This window comes from Stegostoma tigrinum, chromosome 29 (assembly GCF_030684315.1).
Source record: "Stegostoma tigrinum isolate sSteTig4 chromosome 29, sSteTig4.hap1, whole genome shotgun sequence".
Classification (NCBI taxonomy): domain Eukaryota; kingdom Metazoa; phylum Chordata; class Chondrichthyes; order Orectolobiformes; family Stegostomatidae; genus Stegostoma; species Stegostoma tigrinum.
The window spans coordinates 8,314,152-8,340,332 of record NC_081382.1 but is presented as its reverse complement, the minus strand read 5'-3'; the positions used below and the strand labels follow the sequence as shown (position 1 = coordinate 8,340,332).

Here is a 26,181-nt window from a genome sequence, read left to right as displayed (position 1 = left end):
GGATGTTCTTCAGAGCGATAGCGCGGGCTTGATGGGCTGAATGGTCTTTTCCACACTGTAGGGATTGCATGATTCTAAAACAAGGCGCTCAAAATCCATGGTAATTGGCTCACCTTTCCTAAGTGTTAGTTGTAAAACATCCAGACAAACTTGGCAAGCATACTCCTTCTTTGTTTGAATTTACTCCCTAGTGCATTGTAAGCTTAAATACAGGAGGATGTAGGACTGCAGCACCACTGCCTATCGCTGAATTAGAGAGGAATGATCGTACTCTACTGCTGAAAGTCATAGTTACAAATCCCTCTTCAGGGTCTGAGCTCATGATTTATCAAGACAGCAGTGAGGTGGTACGTTTCAGGCAAGATATTAAGCAGAGGCTCAGTCTTCCATCTCAGGTGGACACAAAAGCTTCCGTGATGCTATTTAAACAGAACGCCCTGGCCAACACTTACCCTTCAACCAAAGTCACTAAGAACAGCTTATCTGACAGTTAATCTGATTCAATGTTGTTACGGCACTGTGTCACACGCAGTTTGGCTGCATCTTCTCACATTACAGTTCTGAAGGGTGCAGATCAAACTGTGCTCATGGGTTTGGGTGGCCTGTTCTTGGGAAACCAGCAGCTATAATGCCTGTCACAATTTACTGCTAAAGAAACAAAGTAACATCTTAGCACCAACAAATGACAAAATCAAAATGGAATTTTGAGCATTCTGTTCACTACACGTCACAACCAACTCTACAGGATCACTTTGATGGTCGCTTGATGCCAGTGATTGTCCTTCCTTCATTAAGGATAGGAATACTTATGGAGCAGCCTCTTCCTCCAGTGAGCTGTTTAATTGTCCAGAGCCATTCTCAACTGGATGCAGCAGGTTTGAACTTGTTTCAAAAACTTTGCTCGAGTTACAAATACTGAGAAGATCATTTAACCAATGTGAAATAGGCAAATGAGAGGGTAATGCATAATTTAATCGGACCAACAAACTGGGGTACATTTCCAGAATAAGTGTACTTGTACTGTTGGATTGGGAAGGAGCATAGCGGCAAAGTTCTATGGTGTGGTACCAATCATTTAAAAGGACGACGGTAGTGTTCCCTGTTGCCTTTATTTATGCATAGGAACAAATCAAGCAAGAAGATAGATTTCAGCTGAATTCTTACCTTTAAAACTGCTTCAGGGAAATTTCTGTTGAAAAAGCGGACAACCTCTTTCACATACAAGCTGGCTTTGGTGCGGACAGTGATCATGTAACCATCACCAAACCTTAGGGAGAAGCAAAACAGAAGTGGTGATCAATCTGATCACATCTTAAAAATCAGATGACCATCATCTTACATTCACGATTTTGTGTGAAGTGCAGTATGGAAGAATTTGTGCAAATGCACTGACCTTAAATGGGGCTCAGAAGGCAGAATCTCAAGAGGGTGTTAGCTGTAGTTCTTAGGGCTGAAGGGATCAAAGAGTATGGGGCAAAATCGGCTTTTGAGCCTGATGATAAGCTGTGATGACATGGAATGGCGGAGCAGACCCGAAGGGCTGAATGGCCTACTCTTGCTCCTTTCTTTAAAGCTCAGACATTGACACAATCCAAACGTAGATGAATGCACTTTTTAAAAACAAAACCCTCTCTTGTGTAAAAGCTGCAGTGGATGTATGCACTTTAAAAGAAATACATATTTTAGATATGTAATTTACTTAGACCCAGATCTACCACTTTGATTCAATTGAACTCTCTTAGCTGATAATGTGAGAATGAGGAAAAATACAAATATTGTTCCAATAAATGTCTACTGTCGAGGTACCGCTATCAGCTGAGTTATATCAAATCCAATCCACAGTTGCACTCTACTTGCTGCTCCCCTTTCTTCTCCCGTTCATTCGACTTTGTAATCTCCATCCATCCACTATTCAATTCCTATTCTACTTTGCATTTTCTATCCTACCTCTCATTCCCAACCCTTGGAGCAGCTGATATTTCTATGAAGAGGTAACAGAAGGGCTTGATGAGGTCAGTGCTGTTGATGTGGTATGCATGGATTTTCAGAAGACATTTGATACAGTGCCACACAACAGATGTGTGAGGAATGTTATAGTTCATGGTGAAAAAGGGACTATAGCAACATGGACACAAAATTGGCTGAGTGATAGAAAACAAACAACAATGTTCAACTGATATTTTTTGGCTGGAGGAAGATACGTAGAGGTGTTACCCCAAGAGTTGCTAATGGACCCATACTTTCCCTGATTTACATTAATGATATGGATCTTGGTGTGCACAGGCCAATTTCAAAGTTTGCAGGAGACACTAAACTTGGAAAGAATTGTAAATTATAAATTGTGAAGAGGGCAGTGTCGATCTCCTAAAGGACACTGATAAGTAGGTGGAGGGGGCAACTATGTGGAGATGAGGTTCAATGCAGTCCGGTAGGAAGAACATTGAAAGACAATACAAAATAGGGTGCACAATTCTGAAGGGAGTGCAGGAGCAGAGAGATCTGTGTGTAAATGTGCACAGATCATTGAAGGTGGTGGGACAGGAGGAGAATAATTAATAAATGAATGGAGGAAGAAATAGCTCAGAGTATCACAGTGTCCTCTGTGTTATTAATACTGGTATAGAGTACAGGAGCAGGGAGGTAAATGCTGAACTTGTACAAGTTGTTAGATTTTGGATGGGGTATTGTGTACAGTTGTAGGCGCCACATTATAGGAATGCAGTGGAGATAGTGCAGAAATGATTTGCAAGAATGGTTCCAGGAATGAGAAACTTCAGTTATGAAGATGGATTTTAAAAATTTGGACTGTTCTTGGAGAGAAAAATGCTAAGAAGAATATTGATAAAGGTTTCCAAATTTATGAGCTGGCTGGACAGAGTGGATAGAGAAAAGCTGATTTAGCTCATAAAAGGAACAAGAACAAGAGGAGGGAGAGGCCAGAGATTTAAAGTGATGTGCAAATGGTGCGGGGCGTTATGTGATTAGTTAGGGTATAAAAATATGGTGCAGGCAGATTCAATTGAGGGTTTCAAAGGACGTTAGATGATTATTTGGATAGAAATGATGTGCAACGGTATGGAAAAAGCAGGCGATTGGCACAAAGTGATGAAGTTGGAACAGCTGCTGCAGGCATGATGGGCCAAATGGCCTCCATCTACACCACAGCAACTCTGTGAACAACCAATTGTAATGGGCTGGTCTCACCTGCTGCAACTTTAATTGATCCTAACACCAGTCCTGCACATCTTAAGAGACAGCTGCTCTTCTCACTAACACACAGTTACCGTCAGGGTGATACTCTGAGCTATTTCTTCCTCCATTCATTTACCACCCATCATCGCGGTGCCTTGGAACAATGCTGGTTACTTGGTTTACACTAATGATCTCCAAAATCAAGACTTCCTCACTTCCCTCAACATTGATCTCATCAAGACGATCTGTCAGCAGAAATTAAAATTCAGAACGCAACGACCATAAATATTTGGTCCCGACCCTAGATCTAAGAAGCTGTGGCATTCAAGCTAACCCACAGCTGAGTTTCAAACTGCATGTACTATCTACAAGCAGAAACCACTTACTACTGCATCACACACTGCTCACTAAGTTCAGCTTTCACGTTCACATTTCTGTCACTTTGCTATCTCCAGTCATCCATGCTCAATTAACTGCAGTTCGTCTGAAACTCAGTTACAGTGCTGTGATTCTGCACTCCTCTACTTTCTATCCACCTTTCACCGTCCTCCCTCTCTTTCTTACCGATTTATAATGATCAACTCTACCAGTTTTCCACCCTGTTCTCCAACCCCTGGTTTCGCAATGCATTGGATTTAAAACCCTGGTCCTCAAACACTTCCACAGCCTTAACTCAAAATACAAAAAAAAATGTGAGACCCACTGAGTCCTTGCTCATCCTCAATGCGTTGTCCACCACTGATGGCAAAGCCTTTTTACCATTGCTGTGTAACTCTGCTAACCTTCTACTCTTGCTTTGTGTCTCACTTTCAGTGTACCTTTCAGGGACATGCTCATCACATCAACCCTCTATCACAGCACATGACCAGAGGGTATAATGGTGTCATACTCTATCCTGCCTTAGATCACATGAAGCATGGTGCTCTATGGGAAGCGGGAAGCTTAGTCCCGTGTTTTAATTTAACAGCTGATTCAATGTACAGGCATATATGTGCCTGAGGAGTGTAGAGTTTTTACATTATAGTTAGTTGTCACAATTGTCTCTTAGATTCTTCAACATGATATCCACAACCAATTTCTTATATTACAGAAAATAGCGTAAGTACAATTGTATCAGGTATAACATTCTGCTGGAGTCAAATTTACACTATCTACTTTTAAAAACAACTGGGCTATTAAAGTCAATCTTTTGATCAGCTCTTCCAATTTGCTCAGAGTTAGCTGCACCTTTATCCTACCACCCAACATAAATCACCTCAGGCTGGTTTCCCTACACCTGAAATGTTGATGTGGTGAAGTTGGCAACACCTTCATAATAATTGTAAATTATGCAGGTGGTGATCGTGCTTTACTGGTGCTCAAAGTGAAACTGAGCTGATTATTCTTGGTTTGTAGACCTGTGACATTCAGAGTGCAGAGATAATGAGGAAGCAGAAATCAGCCAGTGAGAATTCTATGACCTCTCTCAGGGAATGGCAAACAGACTTTGGGTTTCTGTTTCGAAAATAATCACCTGATTTCCCCACCTTACACCAGAATTGTCAGTGTGTACACAGAGATGTTGGTGTCTGTGTCAATGGGGAATGTCAGGGTGTACAGAGAGGTGGTCATATATCACAGTGTACAAATTGTGACATAGTGGGTGGCACTGCTGTCATAATGATTAGTCGGAAAAGAACCTCCTATTCAAATTCTTGACATTTAAAGTGTGTATCCCATGTGAAAGGGGACAAAATAGGAAGAAATGCAACCTTGGTCACAAAACAAAAGACTAACAGATAGTGCTGATTAGCTGGTTTAGTGATTATTGTCTGATTTCTGAAGAAGGGCCAAAACAACAGCTTTCCTGCTCTTCTAATGCTGCTTGGCCTGCTGTGTTCATCCAGCTCTACACTTTGTTATCTCTATGCTAAATTACCTGTTTTTCAAGTGCTGGATGCTGCCAAGACACTTGAAGCGCCCATTCACCATGATGGCCAGCCTCGTGCACAGTGCTTCGCACTCCTCCATGCTGCAGAGTTTAAAAAGGACAGATTAAAGACAACATGTTCTCACTCGCTCACAAATTTGCAAAGCACAGACAAACAATGGCGAAAAATACTTCCACTTTAGCTCAGCCTGTCTTTTCAATTTATTTAAGCAACAGCATGATTGCAGTGAAAAGGTCAGGTCTCATACCTATGCACAGTGTCCTTTTACAAAATGGAATGTGGTTGCATGTTCATTCAGAAAGCCACAATTCTGAAGAATGACAGAATTCTACTTTGAGCACCTAATGTTAACAGGAAACATTTCCTGGTCAGAGACAGAATCATTTCAAAGCTGTCTTTGTTCAAAAAAAAATTGCACTGCATTATCACCCAATTGGTTCTCAACCAGGCATGACAGTGTTTTGGATGCAAAATCTTAATGTTTGAGCCAAAAATGGATATCAGAATTTTTAAACAGATGAAGCAGTACTTTCTCCTTATATCTGATTATACAGTGATATTAATAATTAAGTTAGCAATTTTTAACAGAGAAGTAAATCTCAAGATTTTAGTCTGTGATGTACTCCACAATGTGTCCTGCTTGTCCGTTGGTACTTGGCAAAATTTGACAATTCAATTTCCATAATTATTGTGAATTCAGACCAGTATCTATCACACACTTGCTTTTGTCCATCTCTTATGTTTCGATGAGTGAGTCTGTCAGTAACATGCCTAATTATTTTCCATTTAGTTTGTACATACTGAAATGTATCTAATTTCAAATAGCTCCAGTTCAGCCTGTGCCTTTACAGAAATGGGTAGAAATTTAAAGCGATGCAAAATGCTTGGCAATGGATTAGTTCTACCTGCAGTGCCTGATATTCATTCAAAAGAAAAAATACTGCATATGCTGGAATTATGAAACCGAAACAGAAATTGCTGAAAAAAGCTCAGCAGGTCTGACAAAGAGGGAGAAACTGAGTTAATGCTTTGAGTCTGGTATCACTCTTCAGAGTTCTGAAGACAAGTCTTATTGGACTTGAAACGCTAACTCTGTTTCATTGTCCACAGATGCTGCTAGACTTGTAGAGTTTCTGCACCAACTCTGTTTCTGCTCCTGATATTCATTTCCTCATAAGTTAATTACTTTAACATCACATGCTGTGAATAATATGTAGCTGATCCATACTGCCTGTTCGTGCAAGACCCGACTAGATCAGCTTATTTTACTCCCAGAGTAACAGAATTTTGTTTCAATTCACTTAATTTCCCACTGTACACCAGAGAATGATGTTAAAAAGATAGTGTCAGGTATTGGGATAAATTCCAATAGTGGTGTGGAATTGAGTTAATACATTTTTGTGAAAATATTAGGTCTGCTATTTTAACTTCAAAACTATATCCATTTCAATAAAATACAAGCTGCGGTCCAATGGGCAGCATTCATGCCTCACAAGGTTCTGGGTTTGAGTTCCACTTCAAAGCCCCAAGCACAGATACTCCAAAGTTGCACTGCCAGTGGGGTTGTCTTTCAGATGTTAACCCAAAGCCCAGTCTGTTTGGTCAAGAGGATGTGAAAGATCCGAACGAATCATCTTTCGCGTTTCTCTGATGTCTAGCTGATCACTATGTACTCTTCAACCAACATCAAAACAGATGATTTGGTCTTGATCATGCTTTTTGTGCTTGTGATAAAGGATCACCCTCAACTCTAAATGTTTTTCTGTCCACAGATACTGCCTGCCCTGAATCATGTCATAGAAACCCTGCAGTGTGGAAGCAAGCCATACAGCCCATCGAATCCACCAAAGAGCATCCCACCAAGATATACTCCCCCTGTAACCCTGCATTTCCCATGGCTAATCCATGTAGCCTGCATATCTCTGGATGCTACGGGGCAATTTAGCATGGCCAATCCATCTAACCTGCAAATCTTTGTACTGTGGGAGAGAACTGGAGCACCCAGAGGAAACCTACACAGTCAGGGGGAGAATGCACAAATTCCTGAGCATATTTTCAGATTTTTTTTGTTTTTATTATGGGACTTGGCAGCACATAAATTGGCTGCCACACTTCCTACATTACATTAGTGACAACATTACAAAAGCAGTTGATTGCATGTAAAATGATGAGGGATATCATGAAAGGTGATATCTTTTTACAAATCTTTCTTTTAGAGTGGGTAACCCAAGCTAAAATAATGGACACTGAGTTCATACAAATGTTGAGATGTCCATTGTTAACATCACAAAGCACAATCTCATCCCAGTGAACAATATGTCGGTGATATGTTACAAAATAAAACTGCATTTCAACTAAATTACACATGGTTAACTCAGTTGATATCATAATTGGGTTGGTCCTGGCAATTTTGAAAACTGAACCTTCACAGTAATCTGTTCCCATATTTGGTATACAAAAGGAGAACCAAAATCGGGGCCGCATTCTAAAACGAAGACAACTAAATGATTGAAAAGTTTATTGAAAGCATTTCAAATATCCCAACATAGTAATTAAATGTCAAAAAGCCAATGCCTGAGCTAAATGAAAAAGAGTTTAAAAAAAATACAATGGTGTTTTTTTTTCCACTATCCTCACAAGCCCGACTGGATTTTCTGGAAGAGTTTGTTTCGGATTTCCAGCATCTGTGGTATGCTTTTGCCTAGATTTGTACCTGATGTGGTATTGACTGATCTCTGTCCTGATAGGCCCCTCCTTCAGTGGAAACCACAATGCTTATTTAAAGTTGCTCTGTTGCAGCCGATACCAGAGGTACATTTCCCAACTGCCCAATTCCTTTCCCTCCAGGGTCTAATAATCACTGCAAATTCCCAGAAGTTCTGCTCAGATCCTGAACCATTTCACTGATACTTTGTAGTGCTGAAGTACACTTTGTCATGGCTCTGACCTGAATTGGTTTTGATATCTCATGCTTTTCTCACAAAACCACATAACTATTTGGGTAAAAGTAGAGGCTGTGTAGTTTATCAGAAGCATGGTGAGAATGCTTATTCATCTCTGACCTTTAGAGTGCCAGCATTCATAACGCAGTAAGGAGTACAGTGTACAGCTCTGGTTGCCCTGCTGTGGGGAGGATATTATTGAATTGGAGAGGGCTCAGAAAAGATTTATCAGGATGTTACCAGGAGGGTTTCAGTTATAGGCACAGGCTGGATAGGCTGGGACCTTTTTCTCACTGGAGTGTTGGTGGTGGAGGGGTGACCTTATAGTGGTTTATAAAATCAAAAGGAGGCATAGATAGGATGAATAGCTAAAGTCATTTCCCTAGGTTAGGGGAGCTCAGAAGTAGGGGGCATATTTTTAAGGTGAAAGGGGAAAGATTTAAAAGGGACCTGAGAGCTAACTTTTTCCACACAGAGGGCAGTTCACATGCAGAATGAACTTGCAGAGGAAGTGGTACAAGCAGGTACAGTTACAACATTTAAAAGGCATTTGGACAGGTAGATGAATAGGAAAGATTTGGAGGGATATGGGCCAAACATAGGTGAATGGGACTAGCTCAGCTTGGGAAGCATGGACAAGTTGGATTGAAGGGTCAGTTTCTGTGCTGTATGACTCTATGACAGAACCTCCAGAAATATCTACATTGACTGCGAGATGGTCAACAGAGTTGCCACAGCAAGCTCAGAACATGCCCATTTAGCTAAGTGAGTATGAAAGAAATGAGGTATCATATTTACAACAAAACCTGCTACATAATCTTCTGCAGGCTCGAAAAACACGGGATCACAGAATCGTACAGTCCCTGTAGTGTGGAAGCAGACCATTTGGCCTATCAAGTCTGTACCAAACTCCCAAAGAGCATCCCACCTAGACCCACACCCTATCATATCCCTGTAACCCTGCATCTCCCCTGTTTAAGCCACATAGCCTACACATCGCTGGACACCATGGGCAATTTAACATGGCTAATCGGCCTAACCTGCACATCCTTGAACTATGAGAGAAAACTGGAGCAACCTGGAGGAAACCCATGCAGACATGGGGAAAATGTGCAAACTCCACACAGACAGTTGTCCAAGGGTGGAATCGAACCTGAGTCCCTGGCGCTGTGAGACCACAAGACTGTAAGACATAGGAGTATAAATTAGGCTACTCAGCACCTCGAGCCTGCTCCGCCATTCAATCATGGCCGGTAAGTTTCTCAACCCCATTCTCCTTCTTTCACACTCGATCCCTTGACAACCAAGAAACTATCAAGGTTTGTCTGAAAAATACTCAATGACCTGGCCTCCACAGCCTTCCGTGGCAATGATTTCCATAGATTCACCACTCTCTAGCTCAGGAAGTTTCTCCTTATCTCCATTATAAAGGGTCTTCCCTTTACTCTAAGGCTGTACCCTTGGGTCCTAGTCTCTCCTGCTTATGAAAAAATCTTTCCAACATCCACACTGTCCAGGCCATTCAGTATTCTGTAAGTTTCAATTAGATCCCCCCTCATCCTTCTAAACTTGAGTATAGACCCAGGGTTATTAAGTGTTTCTCATAGGTTAAGCCTTTCTTTCATGGGACCATTCTCGTGAACCTCTTCTGGACTTGCTACAGGACCAGTACATCCTGTCTGAGGTATGGGGCCCAAAATTGCTCACGATACTCTAAATGTGGTCTGACCACAGCTTTATAGAGCCTCATAAGTACATCCCTGCTTTTATATTCTAATCAGTTTGAAATAAATACCAACATTGTATCTGCCTTCCTAACTATTGATTTAACCTGCAAGTTTACCTTAACAGAATCCTAGACTAGGTCTCGCAAGTTCCTTTGCACTTCAGATTTCTGAATTTTCTCCCCATTTAGAGGCAGCGGTAACCATTCAGCCACAGTGCCACCCATAATGGGAGGTGGGTGCTCCTGGCAAGGCCAGCTCCTGTTGCCCCTTCCAAACTGTCCTTATTCTGACTTGATAGGCCACTCCAGAGCACAGTGAAAAGTCAACTACATTGACGCGGGTCTGCAGTCACATGGTCGGCACAACCAGTAAGAATGGCAGATTTGCTTCGCTAAAGGACATTGGTGAACCAGATGGAATTTAATGACGGCTGACTATCGTTTCATAGTCACCACTGCAGGCAGTAGCTTTCAATTCAAGAATTAGTCATTGAATTTAAATGTCATCAACTAGGACGCTTTATGGTGAAGGGTAATGCCCCTGCCTCAGAGCCTGAAGGCTCTAGGTTTTAGTGCCAGGATGTGCCAGCTATGGAAGGTACATTTGCAACGTGATGATCAACCTGTTAAAAGCCTCGAACAACACGCCTACGGTAGGTGCTAAAAATTGGGAAGCAACTTCTGGTCAGCCATGTCCCACCCCCAGATGGAAAGGGCATCCAGGTGACTATAAAACCAAATGGCAAATGAAAAGTAGCAGTTGACATCCAGCTGGCTAGCCAGTATCTGGCAACCTGACGTAACACTGGAGAAAGTTAAAAGAAAATTTAACAATCCACCAACTACCGAGGTGGGATTTGAACCCAATGTTCATGCAGCATTTGGTTGGGCCCTCGATCACTAACTCAGTAACATTACCTTCAGCTCCCTTCTTTTAACCAGGATCTATCTGAGATGCATTTGGAGCTTCTGAGAAAGTCTTATTCAAATAACAAACTTGTTTGTAAAAAAAAATTAGAAGTTTTTGCGGCTTTTCATTGTTATTGCCATTTAACTAGCTGTATTACAACTTTTATAGTTCTGCATTTTTGACTGAAATTAACAAAAAAAAAACTCCTTGTTATTAAGGTTGAAAAGCCCTGCCTGAGGGGGCAGATGAGAGTACATCACAGGGCAGATTGCACGTGGGTTATGGAAGGAACAGATTTGGTGTGCATTTTCTCATTCGAGTTCTTTCACATCTTAGAATGCTCCTTCCCCACCTTCTGTTTGATGTTCACAGTTCAATTCTATCTACTGGCTGTGAATGTTATTGAAAGAATGTCACACAATAAGGACTTTGTTGCTTCAAGTGGCTTTAGTATCTACTTTAGTATCTACTACAGTCAGTGTTGCTTTGATTTGGTTTATTGAAACAGACTGCAAGTTGGTTGAACCAGAAGAAAGGTGAACAAAATTGCAACAAACATACAGGTGCTACATCCAACGTGTCAGAACTAACACTTCCATGCACTTGCTTTGCAGAAGATAATAACTCAACACTTCCATCTGTCCATTTTGAAACCAATTTGGTCTCCATGTACATATTATTCTTCATTGTCAAAAAAAAACATAATTCCTCCCAAGATTTTGTTTTTGCTGCTGGTCTTTATAATGCAGGCCATGTAGTGGGAGGAGTTAACACTAACATTTATTGGCGAATGAGACAGTATACATCATCACAGAAAATAACGTAATGTTACATAAGCTTGCTCTCTCTTGCAGCCTCATGGCAAGATAAAAAACAAAGAATTAGGGAGCTTTTAAAAACCAGTGGAGGTCAACTAAAAGATCAATAAAGCAGTGAAGACGAAATATGAAGATAAGCTATCAATCGATATAAAAACACCTCAAAATTCTGAAGGAATAAGCCGAGGAGATTGTGGAGACATTGGTGGTCACCATTCAGGAACCACTAGAGTCAGACAGGGTCCTAGAGCATTCAAAAATGGCTAATGTAACACCCCTGTTTAAGAAAGCAAACAGGCAGAAGACTGGAAATTACAGGCCATTTTTAAGATTTGAGAAACAAATTCAGAAGTTGCTGGAAAAGCTCAGCAAGCCCAACAGCATCTATGGAGAGAAAACAGAGTTAACATTTCAGGCCCAATGACACTTCTTCAGAACTGATTGTAGCTAGGAAAGGATTGGTATATATGCTACAAAAGGGTGGGGTGGGGGGCAAGGCAGTCGCAGATGAAGCTGAGAGACAGAGAGAGAGAGAGAGAGAGAGAGAGAGAGAGAGAGAGAGAGAGAGAGAGAGGAGAGGGAGAGAGAGAGAGAGAGAGAGAGAAATCTTCTGGGCAGACAAAGGACTGGGTAAAAGCAGCGTGGAAGAATGTTAGTGACTGACAGTGTGTTGCTTGTGGTAGCAATCCATGTGACGACAAGGCATGGTGTGTGGGAGTTGGCGTTAGGACATAGAAGGTGGTGCTCAGACCCTAAAATTATTGGACTCACCATTGAGCCCAGAAGGTCCCCAACAACAGCTATCCATTCTCCCAGACTGACCTTTATCCACTCCTCTGTCTGCCCGACTCTCGTTCTTTCTCTCTAGGCTCCACTTCTACTTATCGCTTACCCTTTCCTCCCCTCCATCCACCCCTCCTCCGGCAAGTACCCCAACTTTTTCCTCACTACAATCAGCTCTGTAGAAAGGTCACAGGATCTAAAATGTTAACTCTGCTTTCTCTCTACAGATGTGGCCAGGCCTGCTGAGTTTTTCTTGCAGTTTATGATTTTGATTTTGGTTTCCAGCACCTGCAGTGCTTTGGCTATTTTTGGTAAGATTTTAGAGTCCATTATTAAGGATGACATTGCTGGGCACTTGAACATGCATTGTAAAATAAGGCTGAGTCAGCACTGTTCTGTCAAGGGGAGCTCATGCCTGACAAATCTGTTATATTTTTTTCAAACAAGTTACACAAAAGAGAGACAGTGGACAATATCTGTTTAGATTTCCAGAAAGCCTTTGATAAGGTGCTGTGCAGGAGGTAGCAATATCAGAAGAGGGCATGGATAGAGGGTCGAATGACTAGCAGAAGGCAGTGGGGAGGGGTAAATAGATTTCTTCCAGGATGCCAGCCAGTGACTAATGGAGTTCTGCAGGGGTCAGTATTGGGACCACAACTATTCACATCATACATTAATGATCTGGACCAAGGAACGGAGGGCTTTGACGCTAAGTTTGCAGATGACACACAGGTTGGTGGAGGGACAGGTAACGTTGAGGCTGCAGAAGAACAAGCTAGGAGAGTGGGCAAAGAAGTGGCACTTGGAATACAATGGGGGAAAGTGAGGTTATGAACTTTACATGGAAAAATAGAGACAGAGACTATTGTCTAAATGGGGGAATGTTTCAGAAATCTGAGTCACAAGATACATCAAGATTCTCTTAAGGTTAATGTGCAGGTTCAGTTGGCAGTCAGGAAGGCAAATGAAAAAAGTTAGCATTCACTTCAAGAGGGCTAGAATACAACAGCAGTGATGAACTGCTGGCGCTACATAAGGAGGCCACATTTAGAATATTTGGGCCCTATATTGAAGGAGGGGTCCAAAGGAGATTCATGAGAATGATCTTGGCAAAGAAAGGCTAGTCATTTAAGGAGCAGTTGAGGACTTTGGGTCTGTACTAAATGGAGTTTAGCAGGATCTCATTGAAACTTGCAGAATATTGAGAGTCCTGGACACAGTGGATGTGGAGAAGATTTTTCCTACAGTAGGAAAAAGCAGGAGCCCAGGACACAGCCTCAGAGTGAAATGATAACCTTTTAGAATTGAGATAAGAAGGGATTTCTTCAACCAGAGGATGGTGAATCAATGGAACTCATTGCTACAGAGGGCTGTGGAGGCTAAGTCGTTAAGTGTATTTAAGACAGAGATAGATAGGCTCTTGATTAGTAAGGGGATCAAGGGTTATTGAAAGACGACAGGAGAATGGGGTTGAGAAACATATCAGCTATGATCGAATGGCAGAGCAGTTTCAATAGGTTGCATGGTCTTGTAATTTGTTGTCAAGAAATTCCCCTGGCAGCTTCCTAGCTCTGAGTGAATACTATTGTTTACTCCTTCCCAGAATTCACCATGGGAGATGTAACCCAATGGCGCAGACTGAAGCACTGTTGACACTAGAGGTGGATAACAACATTAAACCCCAGCCTAATGTGGTTCAGGTAGCTCCTTATTTATAAAACACACAAGCCTACTGTTATTGAAGCCCTCAAAAACTAGTCACTTAATTGACTACCCTTCACAAAATGCAGCAAGCCATGGGTGATCTCCCCTCATGGAAAAACAAAGCAAGCTAAATTTTCTGCAGATCAGATATACCAACTTGGGGTCTGTCCATGAGTAAACATAATATTCTAATAAAGTTGACTTTTCTGACAATGTTTGACAATCTGTTGAAAACACAAAAGGAATTTGAGAAATGATGACAGTAATTTCACAGCAAGTGCCAAAGCCTGAGAATCAGATTATTCAAATATTTGGAATTTTTTTTCAAAGATACCTGTGTTGTTTGAAACTCTGTGCTCCCCTTGAAAAGGACACTGACAATTCTACATTATTACTCAGTAGTTGCCTGAGAAACATAGCTTCTTTGCAATTGGGTATATAATTGAAAGGTTTCTCAAGTCTGCAACACACTATGTACATCAGAATTACCCTGAAATAATCTGATTCTCTGGAAAAAGACTTACAAAGTAGTATGCTTCTACTTATTTGGCAATCACCGTCATAAAACAAAATGCTTTCTGGTGAATTTGACAGTTGGGCAAGTACCGGCAAACATTCACTCTTTGCTGTCCAAATACAGTATAAGACTAAAAATAACACGCATGACAAGTATCTCACCAGTTCTCACCGAAAACGCTTTAAAGATGAATGCTGGAGATCCCGTACTTTCTGATTAAGAGACTTAGAACTAAGCATTTTAGTAGCTACATCATAGAATCGGGCCCTTTGGCCCATCATGTCTATGCTGATCAACAAACATCAAGCTACACTAACCCCATTTCCCAGCACTTGGTCCAACAGTCTGGCATTTTAAGTCCTCATCTAGATGGTTCTTAAATGTTGAGAGAGTAAGCTTTTCCCATTTTTTTAATGGCCATGATTTCTCACATGTAACCTTTGGGGTTGTTCCATTTTAACCTGATGATAAAATATTGTACCAGATCACAAAATAAAATCCCACTTTTTGTTTTGCTATCTCTAAAGAACCTTTCAGGAGGCACCATGATAAAATCATTACAGCATAGACAGAGCAGTTTAAAGTTAGTAAGGGTTTTCTTAGGGTCAAGAAAGCAAGCAAGCTCCATATTAAGATATTGTGCATCATGACCTCCAGATATGATCTCTCGAAGTGCTTCATGGCCAATGAAATATCTGAGCAACATTACCATTCTTGTAACATTTCCAGCTAGGAAGAAACTGCTACTGGTGGAAGAGTAAGTAATTAGAGACAGATTTAAGGTAATTGGGGGAAAAATGGAGGGGGAAAATAAGCAGGAACTTTTTTTTCCTCCACAGTGAATTGCAATGAATTAGTATCTACTTTCTAAAAAAGTGGTGGTAGGATTAGAAGTCATTTCTGAGAAGTTATCAACATGAAAAAAAAAGATCCTGGAGAGCTCTGGGGAAAGAGCAAGGAAATAGACCTATTGGAATAGATTTTCAAACAGCTAACGCAGAGATGACAGATAAAATGGTCTCATCTTGTGTTGTCTAATTCATTATTTTTGCTCCTCTTTCATTGCCAAAGAGTTGTTTGACTCCATATTAAGCACTTACAGCATGGAAGAGTTTGCAAATATTTTGTCGACAATGTATCTACCAATACTGTAATAAGTCTACACTTAAGAAGTCTGTAAGATGTCTTTGTATGTGGGTACTGATATCTTGTTTCTTTGTTTCTGGAAAGGAAGTATAAAGTGGCAACTTTGTATCCTATCCAAAAGACACACCTGTGCGATGTCAGCACCACTGAACGCCCGGTCTTAATGATGTCAAGAATTAGGTTCCACAAAAATCTCCGCGCCTTGGGATCCATTCCTGTTGTTGGTTCATCCTGAAATATAACATAAAAACAGTAATTTACAGAGCGCAGCATTTAAACTTGCAAAATGCCCAAGAATGTGAAGAACAAGATTCAAAAAAGGCCTGTTTGTCTAGAGGTACTTGTAAAAACTACATGACAGGCATCTGGCAAATATCAAATATACTGGCCTGTCACTTAGTGGTAAATATGCTTGGCAAAGAGTAAGTGTCTGTAACTCTGTCCCTCTGGCACTTTCTCCTCAGTCACATCTCATCATACCCACCCTTCTCACTTGTCATTTAATATCCTTGTTTTCTATGGGCAATGGATTATCCATGAACTATAAATATTTATCAGAGATTTCTCACAGCTTTTCTCCATCAGACTCTGCAAGGTGTATTTTAACTTTCATTTCAAATGATCATGCTCTCTCTCGTCAGTAATTACTTCTCCATATAGACCCCTCGGCCCATAGTCACAGCCACTCCCTTTGACATTGCTACTTCATACATTCTAGCTATGCCCATTAGACCAGTTGTCATCACTTCCTTGTTTTACTTTCAAGGCACATTTCCCTGCCCCCTCTAAACTCAATAACTGCGTCCATCCCTGGAAAGAAACTACCCCCAACTCACTCTCAAAATGCATTTTCAAAATCCCAGCAGTCTAGCTTTTAGGCCTCTGTTCACCACAATGTTCTTCAGCAATGGTTTTTTTTTCAAACATACCCTCACCCCCATCTTCGAAACCCCAGTTCTGGTCAAAACCACTACTCTCTTTCAGTCTATCATTTCCCTGGTTCAGGCTCATGGCTCCTTCCCAAAGTCCACAAGATGCAGATGTGAATAGTTATATTAGATATTTGGTTTAAGCCACTCACTACCAAATCGAACCGACCACATAATATCTCATTTTCCAAAGTTACTTTTTTGTTCAGGATTATGCAGGAATGTTAGGATAACTACATTCTCTAATGTAAACTTTTCTTTAACCCTTCTTCCCTGTCTCTACTATCACACATTCCATAAAAATTGTGAGGAACTCATGTTAATACTGCACCTCCCAGTCGCAAACCATTTCCACTCCCCCTCCCATTCTCTTGATGACATGTCCATCATGGGCCTCCTGCACTGCCACAATGATGCCACCCGAAGGTTGCAGGAACAGCAACTCATATTCCGCCTGGGAACCCTGCAGCCTAATGGTATCAATGTGGACTTCACCAGTTTCAAAATCTCCCCTTCCCCTACTGCATCCCTAAACCAGCCCAGTTCGTCCCCTCCCCCCACTGCACCACACAACCAGCCCAGCTCTTCCCCTCCACCCACTGCATCCCAAAACCAGTCCAACCTGTCTCTGCCTCCCTAACCGGTTCATCCTCTCACCCATCCCTTCCTCCCACCCCAAGCCGCACCCCCAGCTACCTACTAACCTCATCCCACCTCCTTGACCTGTCCATCTTCCCTGGACTGACCTATCCCCTCCCTACCTCCCCACCTATACTCTCTCCACCTATCTTCTTTACTCTCCAACTTCGGTCCGCCTCCCCCTCTCTCTCCCTATTTATTCCAGTTCCCTCTCCCCAACCCCCTCTCTGATGAAGGGTCCAGGCCCGAAACGTCAGCTTTTGTGCTCCTGAGATGCTGCTTGGCCTGCTGTGTTCATCCAGCCTCACATTTTATTATCGAGGAACTCATGTGCTTGTTTGTCACTTAGATTGAGACTATTAGATCTGCTCCATGCACTGCGCCCTTCCCCAACCTTCTCTGATCTGTCAGAAGAAACTTCCTGCATATTTGCCCCCTGCAGTAGTCCTGAACACTCATGTTTCTCACGTATCTCTTTCACCTGCCTTCATGCCCATCTTACTGATGAGGCCCAGCTCCCATACTTCTATTTCTTATGAACTGTTGCCCACCCAACTTCCCTCACCGTCTACTGTGAGAGCTCATGGTCTTTCCTGATTTTGTCTCCTTGGGTTCTTATCCACAACCTCGCTTTCCCCCTTTAAATTCCCCTTTAAAACCTTTGATCGAGCTTTTGCATGTTGCTCAGAAAGAGGAGAATAGGTTATTACAAAGTTGAACGACATACCACTACCTTACCGACTCCAAAATTAATGATTACTTAAGAAACGTCTCGCCATCCAGGACAATGGAACACACCTGATTGGCACCACATCCACAGATGCCCACATCCTTCACCACCAATGCTCAGCAGAAGTGTGTACCATCTACAAGATGCACTACAGAAATTCACCAGTGGTCCTTAGGCAACACCTGAGATAAACCCATGACCACTTCTATCTAGAAAGACAAAGGCAGCAGGTACATGGGAACACCACTATCTGCAGGCTCCTAGGCCCGAAACGTCAGCTTTCATGCTCAGTTTGCTTTGTTTTTCCAGCTCTACACCTTGTTATCCCCTCCAAGCTACTGACCAACCGGACTTGGAAATAGACCATTGTTCCTTCAATGTCGTTGAGGTTAAAACATGTAACTTTCTCCCTGTCAGCATTGTGGGTCTACCCACAGAATATGAATTGCAGTGGTTCAAGAAGATAGCTCAACACCATGTCATCCACAGTAACTAGTCAATGGGAAAATTGCTGGCCCACCAGCAATACCAAACATCCTACGAGCAAATTGAAGAAAAATCTCACACTGGCTATTACAACAGTAAATATCTGTAAATGTGGACCAATTAAATACTGAAGGGGTTAATGTTTGAGTAGCTTGTTTTAAATGTAACAAGGAACCCATGTTTATTTATGCACCGCTTGTGGAAAATTGTTAGGCATGGAGAAATGGTCAGTAAGCACAATTTGTCTGCTCTGGTGCGATTCTAAATCAACCGGAACAAGCATGATTGGGTTTCCTGGGGACGAGCACAAATGTTGCATTACTCAGTATCTCCCAATGATGTAGCACAGCATGTTGCCACTGATTCGGCACAAACATTCTCAAAATGTTATTTTCTGTTCTCTTATGTCTTTCATTTTGTACGTACCTTTAACATTTATTTTCTACTTCCTTATGAAGAGTGTTATAGATTTTCACCACCCACCGCGTGCCCCCCCCCCCCCCCCCCCCCCCACCCACCATGATATATAGTGTGGCATTTCACACCTATTCCCAAGCAAATTCTGCCAAATTTGAGATGGTGCATCAATTTCAGTGAAAAATGTACCACAATTCGAGACTGCAGTCTCTCAAAGGTGTTTCTTTGATCTATATCAATTTGTCTATTATTCCACTTGCTTTTTACTTTGGGAAATTTTCTTTTCCCCACCTCTGCAAAGTCGATATAAACTCGTGAGGAAGCATGTCATGACTATATTGAGGAGTACTGAAAACTCACCAAAATCAAGTTGAACACACTTTTTGGAAGTTAGTCAAGAATTGTCAAATATCAGTAGCTAGCTGATATACTTTTTAACTCAAACAAAGGCTATCTCAAGAAAACACACCAGAATGGCTTTATGAGAGTTATGCATTGAATATATATATGCATATATATTCAGAAACTGCATCTCATTGAAAATAATAAGCATACTGAGGTATATTTCGTTTCCCAAACATATGGCCATAAAACTTAACTGGCAATTTTTTTTAAAGAAGTTCTAGCTCAAGGCAGTGTAAATTTATATCATTACTGAATAGGGCTGTTTTACAATTTTTTTAATGACACTGCAACTTGTGTTTGTATCTAAGACACTGTGCAATCTCTATCTTCGGCCATGAAGGATCCGTAGTACTGTTGTGCATTAAGACAATGATGAAGATCAGTTTTGGGAATCAAGGCAGACAAACTGAGACTTTTCTTCTGTACTCTACACTTGGAGTCCACACGGAGTGCACATTGTCATGGCTAAGCCGACTCCAAAACTGATCAGGTAACAGCACTTACAAAATACTGAGTAATTTTGGAACTTGAACAACATCTATTGACCTGCTACATTCCAAACCTTACCAGAAAAATTAAAGAAGGATAGCCAATCAAAGCAATGGCAGTAGACAGCTTCCTTTTGTTGCCACCACTGTACGTTCCTGCAGGCTTGTCTGCATACTTTGTAAGTTCCAGTTTATCGAGGGCCCAATTTATAACCTACAGAAATGGAGTCAAGAAGGTAAAAAGCTTGTGTATGCTTTAAGCAAAAAAAAACACCCTCTCTGCAAAAGTAGCAAAAATTTTCAAGTCAAATCAACAAGTTTATGAACATAGCTGAATGCTACGAATTAACAATATGACGCATCCTTTCTAATATTTTTATTCCACTTTTTGTCGTACCATCTTGGCCCTGTCCAATTCCAGTCAGTGACAATGGGAACTGCTGATGCTGGAGAATCCGAGATAACAAAGTGTGGAGTTGGATGAACACAGCAGGCCAAGCAGCATCTTAGAAGCACAAAAGTTTTCCTGCTCCTAAGATGCTGCTTGGCCTGCTGTGTTCACCCAGCTCCACACTTTGTTATCTCCAATTCCAGTCAGTTATTTGTATTGTTGGAATACACCCAACCAATGTCTTGTTTCAGCAAATCACTAAGGCCAGCTGTTCAAGGGATTTCTTTCTTAATGTCAGCACTTCTGTGACCAGCGGTGTGTGGCACCAGGATTGGTGCTGGGTCCACTGGTTCTTGTCATTGATATAAATGATTTGGATGTGAATATAGAAGGAATGGTTAGCAAGTTTGCAGATTACACCAAAAGAGGTGATAGGCAGTGAAGGTGGTCATCTCAGAGTACGTGGGACATTAATTAGGCCGGCCAATGGGCAGGGAGTGGCAGATAGAGTTTAATTTAGATAAATGTGAGGTGTTGCATTTTGATACGATAAACCACAGCAGGGCTTATGCACTTAATGGTAGTGCCCTAAGGAGCGTTGTTGAACAAAGATGTTGTGATACAGGTTCATAGTTCCACTGAAGTAGAATTGCAGGTAGACAGGATAGTGAATAAGGTGTTTGGTACGCTTGCCTTTATTGATCAGTGATTGAATATAGGAGTTGGGATATCCTGTTGCAGATGCACAGGACATTGGTTAGGCTACTTTTAGAAAATTGCACTCAATTCTGGTCTCCCTGCTATAAGAAAGATGATGCGAAACGTGAAAGGGTTCAGAAAACATCCACAAGGATGTTGCCAGAGGGAGATGGTTTCAGTTATAGGGAGAGGCTGAATAGGCTGGGGCTATTTTCCCTGGAGCATCAGAGGCTGCGGGGTGACCTTATAGCTCCATCAACTATTTTGTTTTGTTATGAAAGCTGTACAATTTCGCATACATTTTTAATTATCACAGTGAAATCTAGTCTTCACTATCATCTGTGTGTAAGTTTATTCCCCTTGTCCCTTCTACTTTCATTTCCCATTTTAGTATTTTCCTCTCCTGTCTTGACAATATCTCTTGATTCACTACATGTTAATAAACTCAATAAAATATTCACATTCTATTATACAATAGAGTGATATAACCCAATTATATACTATAGTATTGCAGTCAGGATCTTGATTTTGACATGACAGATATTCCATTTTAAGACGATTTCAGGGAAATACTTGAGACTCAATGAATTTAGTTTACCATCTAATTCCCTTTGATAACGATAAAATTATGCTTTGTGCCCCATTATGTTGAATGGTGATTAGTTTGTATCCTACCAAACATTAATTAAAAAATAATGCTGGCAATAGACCAGCATGGGCTGAATGACGTGTCTGTGCAGGATATCATAAATTCCATGTAACGCTGATGTGATTTGTGGCCCACTTCCCAACTCTCACCCGCTCTTCGTCTTTCCAGGGGACTCCACGTAGCCTGGTGTAAAGTTCCATGTGTTCCCGGGCAGTGAGCTCATCGAAAAGAGCATCAAACTGTGGACAGTATCCAATACTTTGCTGTACCTTCAGCAGGTCCTTGAGAATACTGTAACAGACAAAAAAAACAGGAAGGTGAGCATCACGTAGTGCCACCTTGCATGGTTCTGCCTAACTCTGAACTTTCTCCCTTGATGCTAAGGCTCAAATGATGACTCAGAGCTCATCATGATAGATAGATAGAGACGAAGCGAGGGAGAAGGAGAGAAAGAAAGATAGATTCATACAGTGTACAAATGTCCCTTCAGCCATTCAAATCTGCCTACCTAACTACCACTAAAAGTGCACTAAGCCCAATTTCCTGCACTTGTCTCACACCCTTGAATGTTATGATATTTGAAGTATTCATCCAAGTATTTTTTTTTTAAGGTTGCATGGTTTCCAGCCTCTACCTGCCCAGGCAGTGCATTCCAGATTCCCGCCACCCACTGAGTGAAAAAATTTATTGCCAAAATCCCCTCTGGGTATCCTGGCCCTTAACCTATTATCAAGCACCTTCCTTTCTCCTGCAGAAGAAAGCCACTTCTTTGATTTACCTGTTTCCATTCACAAAGGCCTCTCCGCCAGTTGTACTCTCATCCCCTGTCAGCATCTTGAATGTTGTCGTCTTCCCAGCTCCGTTCACTCCAAGTAACCCAAAGCACTCCCCAGGACGCACGCCTGTACATAAACGATCTACCGCGAGGATTCTGCCCATCCTACGAGACTTGTACACCTGTAGGGGGCACAGTTAGAACGAGTGTCACGTCTAAACAGAGCCAAAAACCAGTTTTCTGATTTTACAGAGATAATGGGAACTGCAGATGCTGGAGAATTCCAAGATAATAAAATGTGAGGCTGGATGAACACAGCAGGCCAAGCAGCATCTCAGGAGCACAAAAGCTGACGTTTCGGGCCTAGACCCTTCATCAGAGAGGATTTTACAGTCCAGTGACAGAACACAACTAAGCTGGATGCATGATTCCCATCAATCATTAACCAGGAATTTCTGTACATTTAGAAATTTTGGCACAACCGATCCACTTTAGCTTCCTGAATGGCACATTTTTACATATGGTTCCAACAGTTATGAAGATGAGGCAACTTTTTTTGGGAATTCAATGTATATTAGGTACAGACCCAAGACGACCCTTTATCTCAACTGTTTTACACCTCACGGTCAGCATTTCGGTGCCCTTTTAGGGGATCATTATGTCAGTATGTTTTTAAGAAACATCCGGATATCATCACTATGTCATAGCATGTGATAAGAGTGGATAAAGGTTACAAAGTCCGTCCGAACTGGAATCACTTGAAGCATGGTGTAGTATTGGAAGCAGTCTACTCTATGCAGCTTTATTAGTTAATGTTAACCCTGGCATGCGCATGCTGAACAATACAATATGTGTGTGTGATGGTTGTAATAAATATCTATTGGATTCTTCAATTGCATGAAATCCACACCCAGTTTCCCATGTCACAGAAAATAACATAACATAAGCTGGTCCCAGGCTGGAGGCAAACTCTCACCACAGGAGGTTATTTAATCCATTGTGCCTATGTCAAATCCTTGAAAGAATGATTTAATTATGCTTTCTTCCATGCTATCCGCCCCATTATCTGTAAATTTTCTTCAAGCATTTATATGATTCTCTTTTGAAAATTATTATTGAATATTCTACCGCTACTCATTTCATGCGGTACGTTCCAGATCATAATAACATGCTACCTTTTTTGTTTAAGGCTTACATGGAGTTACATGGAATATGGCAGCACATAAACCTATAGATGCACCATTGAAAGCATTCTATCCATTTGCATCATGGCTTGGTATGGGAGTGGCTCTGCCTTACGACTGTAAGAAATGACTGAGAGTTGTGAACACAGTCCAGTCCATCATGCAAGATAACATTCCATCCACTGACTCCATCTATACTTCTCACTGCATGACCATAATGAACCAGCTCGGCAAGCCAACCAACTACAACATCCACAGCCCCATGCAACGAATCTACTTTAATATCTTAGAGGTCAAACTCATTGCTGTGGCTCTGGAGTTAGGTGTAAGCCAGACCAGCAAGGACAGCAGATGTTTGCCAATGAAAGAAACAGATGTGATTTACTGACACTCAACAGCAATCATTAGATTGAGTTGACTTTTTTAGAGATAGTAGGAACTGCAGATGCTGGAGAATCTGAGATAACAAGGTGTAGAGCTAGATGAACACAGCAGGCCAAGCAGCATCAGAGCAGCAGGAAAGCTGACGTTTTGGATTTTCTGAAGAAGGGCCTAGGCTCAAGATGTCAGCTTTCCTGCTCCTCTGATGCTGCTTGGCTTGTTGTGTTCAACCAGTTCTACACCTTGCTTTTTCAGATCTATTTCACTGAATTCAAATGTTACTACTGAGCATGAGGATTCAAAACCCATGTATCCAAAACTTTAGCCTTGGGTTCTGGATTGTCATGGTCACTACAACGATACCTCCATTACTGTCTGTAAACAGCTCTGGAATGTCTTCAGTCACAAAAAAAAGAACATAACAAACATCAGGCCGCTCAGTCCCTCAAGTTGATGTTTGTAAAATGATGAGGGGCATGGATAGAGTGAATAACCAATGTCTTTTCTCTGGATCAGGTGAATCCAAAACAAGCGAGCATAGGTTTAGGGTGAGAGGTGAAAGATTTGAGAGAGACTTGAGAGGTAACTTTTTCCTGCTGAGGGTGGCATGTGTATGGATTGAGCTGTCAGAGGAGGTGGTGGAGGCTGGTACAATTACAACATTTAAAGGGCATCTGGGTGGGTATTTGAATAGGAAGGGTTTGAGAGAGATATCGGCCAAATGCTGACAAAATGGGATGAGATCAGATTGGCGTGCCTGGTGGGTGCAGACAAGATGGGCCAAAGGGTCTGTTTCCATGCTGTATGACTCCATGAGTTGGTTCCACGAACAAGTAAGATCCTCGCTACTCTGGTGTGGCCTGAACGCCACTTTCTTGCCTGTCCCCTATAAACCTGAACACCTTTGAGTCAAAATTTCAACTCAACTTGTATCAGGTCAACGACCCTGCCTCCACTACTTGCTGAGGAAGAAAATTCCGAACAATACCTAAACCTTCAGAGAAAACAATTCCTTTTGATCTCCATGTTACATGAGACACTCTTATTCTGAAATTATATGCCAATGCTAGATTCCATAATGATGAGAATCTCTCACTACCACCCTGTTAAGTGCTCTCTGAATCTTCTACGTCCCAATAAGATCACATCTCATTCTCCTAACTTCCGATGGGTATAATCCTAACATTTCTTCAGAAGACAATCCTGTCAATGCCACAAACAGCTTAGCGAATCTTCTCTGAAATGCCCCCAATGCAAGAATGCTGGGCATGTCACAAAGGCATTGAGAAAGGCAAATCTTTCTTTCAAAGAGACTGTATTCTCAATGTTCCAATTTTACTTTGAACATAGAACACTACAACGCAGTACAGGCGCTTCAGCCCTCGATGTTGCGCCGATCTGTGAAACCAAACTGAAGCCCGTCTATCCTACACTATTTCATTACCATCCATATGTTCACAGTCTACTACTGTTGCAGGCAGGGCATTCCACGCCCTTACTACTCTCTGAGTAAAGAACCTACCTCTGATATCTGTCCTATATCTGTCACCCCTCAATTTAAAGCTATGACCCCTCGTGCTAGCCATCTCCATCCGAGGAAAAAGGCTCTCCCTATACACCCTATCTAACAATGCTTTACCTTTGTCAGATTTTGAATTTTAAGAACATCAGTATCTGCATCGCCTCGCAGCACGCGTCTCCTCTCATTTCCCACATCGATATCATCATCCTCTATTGGCTTGTTAGAAACTGGCAGGCGCCTGTTAAACAGAGGCAGGATTCAGTAATGCAGTGAAGCAAAACAATTCCGTACATTCCTTTCTGAGATGTATACATTATACAAAACAACATGTTCAAGAGAAACCACAAATTACCATACACATTTGGTGGAAAAGATCCTCATGACTGTTTATCACAATATCAACAATACCCATCAGTACTAACTTGAGGAGTCAAATGTCCTATCCCACCACCTCCTTGTTCATCTTCCCCATCATTGTGAAAATGATCAGGGTCCTTATCTAATATTCAATGTTGATGGTTGCAAATTTTCCCCTAAACGCCTTAGCGCCTGAAGCCATTGCTTTATTTTTTACTTCTCCAAATTCCATTCCCTAACAACCAACTTTGTCCCTCTCCGAGGCAACATCTTCAGACTGATCCAGACCTTGGTATCATACCTGACCCCAAGATGAACTTCTGACTAAATGCAGGCCATCACCTATTTCCATCTCTTTAATACAGGCTGAATGCCCCTCTGCTTCAGCTCATCCACTTTCTTAAAAATTCATTCATGGGATGAGGATGTCACTGTGTTGGCTGGCATTTACCGCCCATTC

The 26,181-nt window shown here is 41.7% G+C and overlaps 1 protein-coding gene across 7 annotated transcripts in view; it reads right to left on the bottom strand.

The window, feature by feature from the left end:
- Positions 1-26,181, bottom strand: part of abca2 (ATP-binding cassette, sub-family A (ABC1), member 2) — a 508,939-nt gene that overhangs the window by 18,747 nt on the left and 464,011 nt on the right. For all 7 annotated transcript variants that reach the window (XM_059638365.1, XM_059638369.1, XM_059638363.1 and 4 more), the window contains 7 exons: positions 25,482-25,602; positions 22,281-22,459; positions 21,652-21,793; positions 19,843-19,977; positions 15,797-15,900; positions 5,111-5,203; positions 1,165-1,267 (listed from right to left, as the gene is read on the bottom strand). In XM_059638365.1, the coding sequence (XP_059494348.1) occupies positions 1,165-1,267; positions 5,111-5,203; positions 15,797-15,900; positions 19,843-19,977; positions 21,652-21,793; positions 22,281-22,459; positions 25,482-25,602 (877 nt within the window). The remainder of the gene's footprint in view (positions 1-1,164; positions 1,268-5,110; positions 5,204-15,796; positions 15,901-19,842; positions 19,978-21,651; positions 21,794-22,280; positions 22,460-25,481; positions 25,603-26,181) is intronic.